At 40.9% G+C, this 12,891-nt stretch overlaps 1 protein-coding gene across 1 annotated transcript in view; it reads left to right on the forward strand.

Moving 5' to 3' along the window:
* Cops5 (COP9 signalosome subunit 5) overlaps nt 1-1,569 on the forward strand; it is a 12,993-nt gene extending 11,424 nt beyond the window's left edge. The window contains exon 6 of the mRNA XM_028768987.1: nt 1,302-1,569. Coding sequence (XP_028624820.1) covers nt 1,302-1,410 — 109 coding nt within the window. The 3' untranslated portion in view covers nt 1,411-1,569. The remainder of the gene's footprint in view (nt 1-1,301) is intronic.
* Nucleotides 1,570-12,891: the final 11,322 nt, after the last annotated feature.

Here is a 12,891-nt window from a genome sequence, read left to right on the forward strand (position 1 = left end):
TTTCCACTTGTAGGGGTGATGTTTTCCTTCTTTTCTTAAGCTACCTGTTTCTATTCCTTGCCAAACTTAAAACGCATGACTTTCCTTCATCTCCTCCTGGCGCCTGTCAGGATTTCTATCTATATTATATTTTCCTCTTAAACTCCAATAAAGTTGTCTTTGAGCATTTTTTTTTAAAGGAGGGGAAAAAGATTGTTCCATAGGAAGAAGGGTGAAGGGAAGATAAAGTTTATCTTGGCAGCTGGAGTCATCTGGTAGAAATCCTTGTGGGGGTGAGATGGAGCTCAGTGTTTGAGCTTACCTGCCATGCACAGGACTCTGGTTCCATCCCTAGCACCAAAAACCAAAACAAGAGCCGTCTCATTGGTTTTCAGAAGGTAGAGTGGCCCGAGTGAGTCACGTTTGCTTCAGCTATCACTGTGTCTAGAACTGATGTTTTATCTGTAGTCATTTTTCAGTGCTGAGCATGGCATCATGGCACATGGATTTGTTTCTTTGTTTCAGTTTTTGTTCATTTTATTGTTTTCTTTTTCCTCATTTCTTCACTTTATTTAAAAAAAATAGGGCAGTGAAAGGTAGTAATGAAAATAGGAAACTTCTTCCTGTTAATTACTGTAATAAAAAGTTAATTCTTCTCAATATTAATAGAGCATTGTCATTTTTTTTAATTATTTCTGAAGTCTCAAGTCCTTCACCAATGACCTGACTTTCAACTCTCTAGAGAATATTTATAGTTATTTCAAGAAACAGAATCTTTTAGGATTTTTTTAGGTTATTCTGAGGAATAACAGAATTTAAAAATTCTTTTAACATTTATATGTATGCCGTGTGTGTGTGTGTGTGTGTGTGTGTGTGTGTGCGCGCGTGCGCGCGTATACTTCCCAGCTATGCTTGTGGAGTTCACAAGACAGCTTGTGGGATCTGTTCTCCTTCCACCACATGGATCAAACCTACGCAGCAAGAACCTTTGCCCAACTGAGCCATCTTGCCAGCCCCAGGAATACTTTTTAATATACTATAGGAATTAGTAGAATAATATTATACAGATCCATAATGAATGTATATAGCTGCCTATAAAACAGAATTTTTCCCAAAGCCAGAGTAACAAAATTAATGTATGAATTATGCAAAGTTAACATAGTTATTCTCTTATGAGGGAACTAGTTTAATTAAACACTTAGGCAAAGCAGAACATTTTTAAAAAATTCAGGAAAATATTGGTTTGATTTGAAGAGTGACTCTTGGGCATTCGGGATGAGCATGAGGGGAGGAGAGATGTGAGAAGCAGCTTTCAGTGTGTAACATGATGTGTTTCTTCTTTCCAGCTGTAAAACCACCATAGAAGCCATCCATGGACTGATGTCTCAGGTTATTAAGGATAAACTGTTTAATCAAATTAACATTGCTTAGTTACCACTGAGTACTTTTCCTCAGAGCTGGTATGTGGAAGGAAAAGAGAAGCTCGAGTAACACTTTTAACCCAGTTACCAAAACTCAGATTAGAAGACTAAGGTGCTGTGTGGTATCCTGAGTATTAGCACTGTAATAAAACTATCACATGAAATTGTCCTTCTGTGGTTTTGTGAGTGGGGTTGCTTTTAGTGCTCTTGTTTATGGGAGGAAGAAGACTAGACCTGTTTTGTGTTTCAAACCCTGCCTATCAGAGTAATCAAAGAATCAGCATTTAATCACACCGTGGTTACAAACTTGTCAGTTTTTCTTGTGCCTTCTCTTGACAGTCTATCAGTAAAAATGTAATTTAACTTATAATAAAATAGCATCTGACTACAGAGCCCTGACTGGCCTGAGTCTCACAATATAGCCCAGGTTGGCCTCAAACTCATAGCTCAGCCTCTTAAATGCAGGGATTACAGGCTCACAATATCACTCCTGGGTTAACATTTTTATATCCCTATGAAATAACACCAAGACCTATCATGCTTTATTTCCCTGAAAACCACAAAAACTTACTAGAGACAGCCAAGCACACAGTATCTAGCAATTCAAATGTTCACTGAGTGCCTTTCCTTTACTGAGGGCAGGAACACTTTCTAGAGCTCAGTTAGCAAGCTAGGTATACCAACATCTGTTCAGAGCTTAGTGAAGGCTAAAAGCAAGCTGCTCTGGAGAGAGATTGTGTGGCAGGGAACTCTCAGGAAGGAATGCTTGTTCCAGAGGGGTTAGTAAGGTAGGATTTCAGTAGGTCCACTTGAAGAAAGTATGTCTAGCCAGAACAGAGAGACTAGGAAGATGGCTGCTATTACAGCATAGGGTCGGTGTGTGAAAATGTGTTTCTGTCAGACTTCAGATTGTCCAGTTGCACTTGGGAAATACCAAGGGTGACACAAGAGGTGGGACAAGCCACTGCTACAGGGCCCCATGGAGCCCATCCTAGCAGCACTGAGAAGTCTGACCAGCAGAAATGTACAGTGTTGTTTTCTCTAAGAGCATAGTAGAGACCAGTAGAGGCTGCATGAGAAGCCATGGAGAAGAAAGGGAGTAGAAGTATGAGGTTTTAAATAAGCAGGAGGATGGGACTCCAGACACAGAAGTGTTTGAAAAAAACAAACTGTAAAAGGAAACCTTTCAAAGGGACTTAAGAGGCCAGTGAGATGGCTCAGTGGGTAAAAGACCTGGCCACATAAGGCAATGAGGAAGAACCAACTTCATAGGTTGTCCTCTGACGGTTTCTCACTTCTCTTTTGCACCGACAAAACACCATGACCAAAGCAACTCAAAAAGAAAGTCTAACTGGCTTATGGTTTAAGAGTGCCAGAGTCCATGATGGCAGCAAGGAACTGTAGAGAGCTCGAAAGACCTTGTGTGTGTTTTTTTTTTCCTGGGGGGGGGGGTTGGTTGGTTGGTTGGTTGGTTGGCTTTTGGTTTTTCGCCTGCCTCTGCCTCCTAAATGCTGGGATTAAAGGCGTACACCCCCACTGTCCTTTTTTTTTTTTTTTTTTTTGGTTTTTTACACCTTATATGGAAAAATACATTGTTTTCTCACATACCCTGATTACAGTTTCCCCTCCCCCTACTCCTTCCCGTACCTCCTTTATCATCCAGATCCACTCCCTTTCTGTCTCTCATTAGAAAAGAACAGGCCTCTAATAGATAACCAAACATAATAAAGTATAGTAAGATTTGTTTAAAAAATTGCATTGAAATTGGACAAGACAAACAGGAGCGCCCAAGAGAAGGTATAAGGATCAGAGACCCACTCTTGTTGCATACACTCTGGAGTCCCACAGAAACACCGGAAACCATAATATGTACACAGGACCTGGTGCAGACCTGTACAGCCCCTGTGCTTGTCTTAGTCTCTGAGCTCATATGAGCTTTGCTTGGTTCAATTAGAAGGCCTTATTCTGCCGGGCGGTGGTGGCGCACGCCTTTAATCCCAGCACTTGGGAGGCAGAGGCAGGCGGATTTCTGAGTTCGAGGCTAGCCTGGTCTACAGAGTGAGTTCCAGGACAGCCAGGACTACACAGTGAAACCCTGTCTCGAAAAAAAAACCTAAAAAAAAAAGGCCTGGTGTTTTCCATCCCCTCTGATTCCCACGCTGCTATCTACTCTGCTCTTCTTCAGGATTCCCTGTGCTATGAGGACAGGGATTTGATAGAGACATCCCATTTACAGATGTTTGTTGCAAGGTCGCTCTCTCTCTCTCTCTCTCTCTCTCTCTCTCTCTCTCTCTCTCTCTCCCTCCCTCCTTCCCTCCATCCCTCCATCCCTCCCTCCCTTTCTCTGTCCCTCCCTCTCTCTCTGCATAATGCCTAGCTGTGGGTCTCTGTTCTATCTGCACCCTCTCTGATGATGGCTGAACAAGGCACTGACCTATGAATGTAGCAGAATGTCATTAGGAATCATTTTGTCACTATGTTTTTTTAGACCAGAAGTATTTGGTTTTACCACAGGTCCCTGGATTATCTAGTCTCTAGTTCTTGGTCACCCAAGCAATATCATGTGTGGGTTCCATCTCATGGAGTAGGACTTAAATCAGATATTGGTTGGTCACTCCTACAAGTTTTGTGCCATCATTGCCTTAGCATATCTTGCTGGCAGGACGCCATTGTCAATCAAAAGGTTTGTGGCTGCCTTGATGTTTGCTGTTTTCTTGGTAGCCTGCAGAGTACCTTCCTGTACCAAAGATACTAGGACATAGGGGTAAAGGCTCTGCAGGCACCAGCTTGACTTCTCCATGTTCAGTGAGTGGCATAGGTGTTGTCTTCAGCAATGGAGCCTTGCTGTCTGTTTATGGAGAGCAACCTATTGTCTTGGCAACAGCCTAGATTACTTGGGGATTTCCATGGGATCCAATGGCCAACAACTCAGCTGGATATAACTCTACCAGTACTGGAAGCCTCGATTGGTAACAGTTGGGAACCCATTATTTGGTGTTTTATTTAGATTGCCTTCATATATGTATATATTTTAGGAAGTTTCTATTATGTTTCCATAATCCCCTCCAAATGTCCCTTAATTTTAGCTGTCTTTCCTCATATTCCCTCCCTCAACCCCCCCCCCACGTGACCCTCCTGTTCCATAATTAACTATTCTATTTCCCTTTCCTAATGAGATCTATCCATTCTCTCTGGTCCCTTCCTCTATACCTATGCTCTGGTTCTGCTGATTGTAGAGAGCTCACATCTTGATCTGCAGGCAGGTAAGAGGCAATCCTAGGAGCCAGAGGATGAAGAGAAAGACACTAGGAGGGGCACCAATCTATTGAAATTTCAAAGCCTTCTGCCCCCTCAGTGCCACACCTTCTCCAACAGGGTCACAGCTCCAAATCCTTCCCCAAATGGACCAAGAATTCAACCATATGAGCCAATGGGCCTCATTCTCATTCAAACCACCTCTGACTACAATTACACTGTGATGCTAATGTCATTCCATACATCCTCACACACAGAATAATAAAAAAATAAAATTTAACCAACATCATATGCTGTAAGAGATTAAAGGAAACAAAGCATAGAAATTCTCTGGTGCTCTTAGCAGTGAGGCAGTGTTTGATTAATTATATCCACTGGTTTTTTGAGATAGGGCTTCTCTGTTTAGGGCTAGCAGTCCTAGAACTCACTACATATCAGGCTGACCTCTAACCTAGAGATCTACCTGCCTCTGCCCCACAACTGCTGGGATTAAAAGCATGTGCCGCCACACCTAGTTTCTCACCTCCGTTTTTATGTCATTGAAAGTTTTATACTGTAGAGAGAATACCTTGTGTATTATATGGATGCATCCCCTCTGGCCTACAGCTTAGGCAGAAAATGGAGGTGGGACATCTGGAAAGCAGAAAGGATTCTGGAATACAGCCAGGTGCAGGGATATTTGCCTGAAAGATGTGACCAGATGCGAGCATGGTATCCGAGCACAGGTAACCAGCCATGGGGCAGAATGTAGGCTAGAATAAATGGACAGTTTACGTTCTATCTAATCAGAGTAGAGCCTAGACATAGGACCAAGGTATTTGTAAATGTATTTTGAGTCCGAGTCTTATTTCTGGGAGTATGGGGCTAGGAAGAAGAACCAGGGCCTAACTTCAAATTTTTTATTTTAATAACACAATTTCAGCCCCATGTGTACTATGTTGAGTCATCCTGCTAAGAACACTAACTGGTTGAGGATTCTCAGATGTGATTGAGTACTCTAAGATTTTTGACACAATAACCAGGGAGGTGACTCATCTATAACAGTTTGCTGTCAAGTTTTCTGACCTGAGCTCGAGCCACAGGACCACACATGGTGGATGGAGAGAACACATTCCTGAGGGATGCCTTCTTACCTATGCACACATGCACATACACACACTATAGACACACACCTTGACATGTAGACACACACAAATAAGTATAACATTTTTCTTTAACATTTTGATACAAAAGAGCAAGGAGTTGACACTACCATGGATCAAATATAACTACCACAAGGTTTCTCTCATATACATCTAGTTACATATGAATATCTAACTATATAGACATCAGTTATGGCATGAAAGTTAAGAAAGTTTGGAAAGGAGAAGGAGCTAAAAGAAGGTAAGTAGTAAGCATGGTCAATGTGTGTCATAATAAAATCCAGTGTACAACAAATATATACTAAGAATAAGATACTTTTTAAAAACCACTTACATGCCAAGACTTAACTACAATTTTGACATTTAGCTTTACATTGGTAACCTACTCAATGAGGCTAGCTGTAAGATTGAAAATGTCTAAAGTTAAACAGTGCCAAGAAACGGAAGCTTTCCAGTAATAACTTTACTGGAGTTTTTTAAAAGAGGTTTCAGTGTAGCAATAACTAGAGCTTGCCTAGTTACAAAAAGAAAACAGACATAACTTGTTTAAATAAACAGAATGTGTTTGGTTCACCAAACTCCAGCATGCAGAATACAATTGGCCTGTCTACAGGGTGACATTAGACTTCCTGGCAGGGTTTTCAGCTCTGTCTTCCATAGGTTGACCTAACCTCAAATTAATTTCCCTGAAACTGGCTACCTATGTGTGGTACCACTTGGAAGTGGGGGAGCCATTCATCAGGGTCAAAATAAGTTGCTGACTTCACACTGATTGCCATAGGTTGGAGTCATTAACCCCAGACCTGGAACTACATACAGCAAGTTACCCTATACCTGAGTGTGGTAACCAAAACTTCATGATTACACACAGGGGATACCACCAAGAGAGCCAATGTCCTTTCAATCAGCCATGTTTTGAAGCCTATTTCTAAGGCTTTCTGGTTTTTGTTGTTGTTGGGGTTTTTTTGTTGTTGGTAGTGGTGGGTTGTTGTTGGTTTAGGTTTGATTGGTTTTGTTTTTTGTTGTTGTTTTTGGTGGGGTGAACTGAGTTTTCTTTGGTTGGTATTTGTCTTTGTTTTTTGAGATAGGTTCTTACTTTGTAGCCCAGGCTATTTTAAAATTCACACATACCTAGCCATGGAAGTATTGGAATTACCAGAGTGTACTATCATGTCCATATGTGTAAGGGTTTTTTTTTGTCTTATCTGTAGGTTTTAATGTGTTTTTATGATCACATTTCTTACATAAGTGTTCCAATTTATAACAGCTTTAGAAACCCAGACTCAATTTGCAAGCATTGTTCATAAGCCATGAGATGGGAGTTTTTGCTGTTTCCTGCAAAGTATTGTCTTACAGCCATGAACTACTGAGGAGCTGAAAGAGCCTTTTTTCCTAAGTGGAGTCTGTTTCTTGTACAGTGACACAGTTTCCAGAGATAATTTCTCTAACTCTTTAGTGATGATATACAGGAAATGTCAGTCTTCACAAAAATTTAATCCTGATGACCAAGTAATAGAATGAGCCAGAAGAGACCAGTAGAGCTGGAGAGAGGTCAGTGGAGAGGGAGTAGGGGCTGGAGCCAGTAGGAACTCAGCAAGATCTCAGAGCTGGTACTGTTTCAAGTTCCCAGATTGTTTTAAAGGGTCAATATCCAACTTCTGAACCAAGAACAGACATGCACGCACACAAATGGCTTGTGTACATGCATGTGTAGCTAAGAGTTTAGGCACTTAAAACTATTTTCATGTGACACTGTACTTGGATATTGATGTTTCTTCGTTAACAATGAACACCACGCAAGCTGGTGAAGTGAACAGTACCCACAGGAACATAGGAACCAGTAAGAGAGAAACTTTGTATGCACCATTGTTTCTGATTTTAAAAAAGGAGCTCTGGGACCAAGCATCCCTCACTGAGAGATCCAATCTGAACACAGTTGACAAAGATTAGTGTGACTACCTTATGTTCAGGACTTCAAGAAAATCGCTGTATGACACAGTAGAAAAAATTAACTGCCCGGTGGAACAGTTGCTTGAAAATAAACAAAGTATATAAGCAACTGTGCATGAATCAGAGAAACTGTTTAGAAGTTGGAGGCCTCCATGTTATTGAGGGCTAGAAGTTTCCAGAATAGTTCTGCTAATGACAAGGTACAGGCACAAGAGTCAGGCATTCAAAGAAAGGTTGGTTTATATTCCTAAGTCTGCACTGTATCCATGTGTAGCTGTATAAACTCAACTGAACACAGGCTGTTGAGTTTGCAAGGTCTCTTCTGTATTTCTGGAATGTTTTCATTATAACATAAGACATGTATTGGTAAGAAATATTGTTGTTTGTTAGGATTTTGAAGACAGGTAAATTTACTACACAGAATGATGGCTCTTATTTTTGCTTATCCTTGGGGTGTAAGCATCAGATAATCATTTCAATAGTTAGGAAATTAGAAATCTGGCTAGGTATTCTTTCATTTTGGCCTATTTTCAGTGTAAGTTCCAACAGCAAATACATGTAACTTCTTCTGGACCACAGTGCAAGTTTAAGGACCTAGGTACCTTCTGAGGCAATCACTCTAGAAGTCCCTAAGGGTTGCTACATCTCTATCCAAAAATTAACAGCAGATATAGCATTCATTTGTAAACAGACACTTGAGAGTCTTAGTTTAGAAAACAAATATGAAATTTGGGCCAACTTTTACAAGACTGGTACATAAACTTTTGACCTCAAAAATAAAAAGAAAGAGAGAGCTAGGCAGTGGTGGTATAAGCCTTAGATACCAGTACTCAGGTGGCTCTCTGTGAATTCAAGGCTAGCCTGGTCTACAGAGCAAATTCCAGGACAGCCAAAGCTACACAGTGAAACTCTGTCTCAACAAATACATATGTACGTATGTACATGCATACATACATACACACACAAATACATGGATGGATGGATGGATGGATGGATGGATGGATGGATGGATGGATGGATCAGGTACCCTGTTATTCAGGCCAAGTGTGAAAGGAAACAGCTAAAGTCATAGCCTGATAACTAACACCAGTGATTAATTGCTTTTTCAACACGTGGATTATCCCGGTGCCAAAAACTGTGGAACAATTGTCTAACAAATTGGAGAGTCCCTTGATGTCAGCACTCATATTTTCTTTGGATTCTACTAGGCAATTATGCTCTACTTTCTAATGACTGAGTAAAATGGTATTGTGCCTTGGGGCACATTTTGATGAACTACAGTTGTGCTTTCAGAATCTAAAAAACATATGCATAGAGAAGCATTTTGTCTGGAATAAAGTTGTATTTGACCTTTATATTGGATTTTAGAGTATTACAAATATGTATCATGAAACTCTAAAATTTTTGCCGTTAATAATACATCTATTTATTAAGTAGTAAACATAAAATCATCTCAAAGTAAATATTTAATTTCTGGTTACTTTTACCCTGTGACTTGATACTTCATAATACTTCTTCATGTTCAGTTCAATTTGTTACTTGTAGTAAGATGCTAAATGTGTCCATTAAACAGATACGTTATTTTTTATTTTTTTACTTTACCCTTTATGAAATTCGTCTATCATTTCTTGTATGACTTTTTAGCATGATTGAGATAATTGGGTTTCTGGACTTGCAGCAACATAAAATTGACTAGAAAATTACTTTTTGAGTTTATATATGAGGACACACAATCTAATGTAACTACAACCATCTAGGATGTTCTGTAGCTTCAGGGAAGTTAACTTGGTATGCAAACTACAATGAACACGACTTAGGCACACTGGAGGCAGGAGGGTTAGGAGTTAAAAACTTATCTACATAATGTATGAGGTATACACATCTCCAAAGAAGGGGAAACATGTAACAATAACAAAAAGGGCAGGAGGTGTGGCCCAGTTGGTAGGGTACAAACAAAGCTATAGGCTACATCCCAACACCATATAATAATCTTGGTGTGGCATACATACCCATAATCCCAACAAGAGGATCAGAAGTCCAAGGTCATCCTTAACTACATGGAGAGTTTGGTCAGCCTGAGTTATATTTTAAAAAATTAGCAACCCCAGGTGCCCAGAAGACATCAAGCACCACTCTACATGCCGCTCCAGCAAATATGTGATGAAGAGGAGGAAAGATAGCCGTGCGTGCCCAGGGACAGAGGTGGAACTGGAAACATGACAGTGATGACTGAGAGGACTGAGGTCTTCTTGCTGTCATTGCCCAGTACAGTCTGTGGAATGGTGTACAACAGTCAGTAGCGTATGCAGATACTAACTGTGCCCCCCCCAACCCGCTGCCCTGCCTCAGGATTCCCCTGACTCTAGGCAACGATGGAGGTCTAAGATGGAGGCCCAAGACGAGATCCACTAGAGGCCGTGTTGGTGTCTGTGGTTCATGCTGCTGCTCCTAGGCCAAGACAAAGCCTGAGGTCCATGTGAACATGTGTAATCTGTTCTGCCACCTGATGCCTCAGTGATGTCCTCAGGCTTTATTCCTGGGAGCCATGCTGATGTGAGTGACAGGTGTAACCCACCTGAGGCCATTTTGAGGCGCTTGATCTGTGCAGTCACTGAGGGCCATAAGTGCTTCAGTGGTCCTGATACAGCCAAGGGCCATGTTGATGTCTAAAACCCATGTTACCATCAAAGCCCATTTTGGTGCACATAGTCAGGGCTGCTGCCTGCAGCCACCATGTTCATGTCTTGGGAAAGGGAGAGCTGGTCCCACCACACACCAGCCTACAGCACTAAGCAGTGATGTGGGCACAAGACAGTGACCACTGACTGCATCACTGTCCTTAGCTGATGGCTTCTGGTGAGGGTGCAGGTGGAGAAAGACTCATCCTTCCTTGGGGGCTGGCCACTAGGAACTTGACCATGCTCCAGTGAATAAATGGACCACACAAAATGGACATGGGTTTTGGGGGTTTTGGGTGTGGGGAGGAAGTGTCACAGGGGAAGGGAAGCAGACATGGGAAGACTGGCAGGTGAGTGTGATTGGGAGCATGATGTGAAATTCCTAAATAATCAATAAAAAAATAATTGAAAGAAGAAAATTAGACACTACAGAACTTAAAAGTAAGGAAGTAAGAACTATTGATATGGAAACTCATTAACACTATGAACAACAATACTTTAAGTTGTCTCAAAATGTAAAACTAGTATGTGCCTAACCTATTACACTAAAGAGAAAAGCTGTATTGAATATAAAAATTTAGAATAAAAATTAAAATGATATTTTTTAATCCTCAGGGGCATCATCAGATTGCTAAGGATATCATCAATACTATTCATTACATAGATAATACACTTTAGAAAGTGACCGTCTATCAGGACTGTGAATTTCAACTTACAATAAACTGGCAATCTCCCTCACCCCCTGCTCTAAATACAATTTTGGTTTTCCTCCTAACAGAGGGGAAGCTTGTGTTCTCCTTTATAAGATAAATGCTACTATAAAACTGACTTTCTAGCTTGGTCTGGACCACAGTTCAAAGACCAGATACTAAGAAGGCTAGCTTCAAATTATCAAGGCATGACTCAAGATTTTCTTTAAAAATGTAAAGGACTAGCCAGGCGGTGGTGGTACACGCCTTTAATCCCAGCACTTGAGAGGTGGAGGCAGGCAGATTTCTGAGTTTGAGGCCAGCCTGGTCTACAGAGTGAGTTCCAGGACAGCCAGGGCTACACAGAGAAACCCTGTCTCAAAAAAAAAAAAAAAAAAAAAAAAAAAGTAAAGGACTCAGAATATAATCCTCAGTGGTAGAGCACTTGCTTAATGGGCGCAAGGCTTTAGGTTTCATCCAATAACAAATCAATGAACTTCAGACTGCTCATTGTGGCCCAAAGGCCCTCAAGATCTGGTTCCTGTTTTCACTCATTCTGTTTCAGAGTCCTGTCTTCAGTGACTTCCCCACTCCCTCCATGCTGGCTGCTCCCAAGGCCCAAAATATTCTTCAGTGGCTGCACAGGCTCAGACACCTGCCTCCTTATCGTTATTTTTAGTTTGCATTCAAAGAAGTGTTTCAAATGATACTTTCATACATTCATGTCATACTGCGTTCTTACTCTGCACCTTACCCCGCCGTCCTCCCTTGCCCTCTTTCTGGCCTCCCTCCTCCTCACTACTACTCTCTAGTCACATGCTCATTGCACCTACTGGTCCTACACACACAGGATTTACCTCAGCTGAAATTGTCCTGGTCAGGGTTTGTTTACTAGTTCACTGCCTTCCTGAAGAGAGGCAGTAGTCTCCATGGAGGGCAGGAGTTGACGTTAACTCCCTCTTGCATCCCCTGAATAGTAAGTACTCACATATCAGGTACTTGATAAATATTTGTTCAGTGAGAAAACAGTTTCACTAGACATCTTCAGTTTGCTTTAAAGAAACATCAAAAGTGTTTTAAAGATGAAGCTATGTATATTCATCCCTTTTGTGGAATATGACTTTTGTCACACTGTAAAATTATAAAATGATGAGTTCTCCCAAAACCTTATAGGAATGAAAATATTTTCAATAAGATTACTACTAAATATGCAAAAGGCTTCACACTAGTAAAAAATGGCAATGATTTTCAAAGTCAAGCTTGACAGAATGTAACTCTTTTCAAGAGAACAGACCAAAACAAGACAGAAAGGCAGAAGTAAAATAGCAGTGCACAGATATGTGTTTTTACTTCGATGAATTCTTTTTGAAATAGGTGAGGATAAAGCACATTACATTGCTAAGTTTCCAGCTTAGCTTCCACCCATCAACAACTACTTAAACGCTTGCTGAACTTATTACTGGCCAGAGAAACTTGAGCAATGCTGTGCTTCTCTACTGCAGTGAGTCTCCATCTCTGACACAAAAGGCTTTCCGTTTTCAGTCCATAAAACACACTGGAAACTCGACCTAATGTTATTCTCATTGTAAAAACTGAAACCTTTTCTCCTATTGGAAGTCCTTTTTCTTTTATTAAGTCTTTCCTATAAAATCCACAAATGTGTCTTTGTTGACACTGGTTTTGAGGAGAGATCCTTCATTATAGTGACATCTCATGCTATTAAATACATGTGTTTGTTACTGCTTGGCCCAGGGGGAGAGGGAAATAGCATAGAAAA

This window comes from Grammomys surdaster, unplaced genomic scaffold (assembly GCF_004785775.1).
Source record: "Grammomys surdaster isolate TR1022 unplaced genomic scaffold, NIH_TR_1.0 64, whole genome shotgun sequence".
Classification (NCBI taxonomy): Eukaryota; Metazoa; Chordata; class Mammalia; order Rodentia; family Muridae; genus Grammomys; species Grammomys surdaster.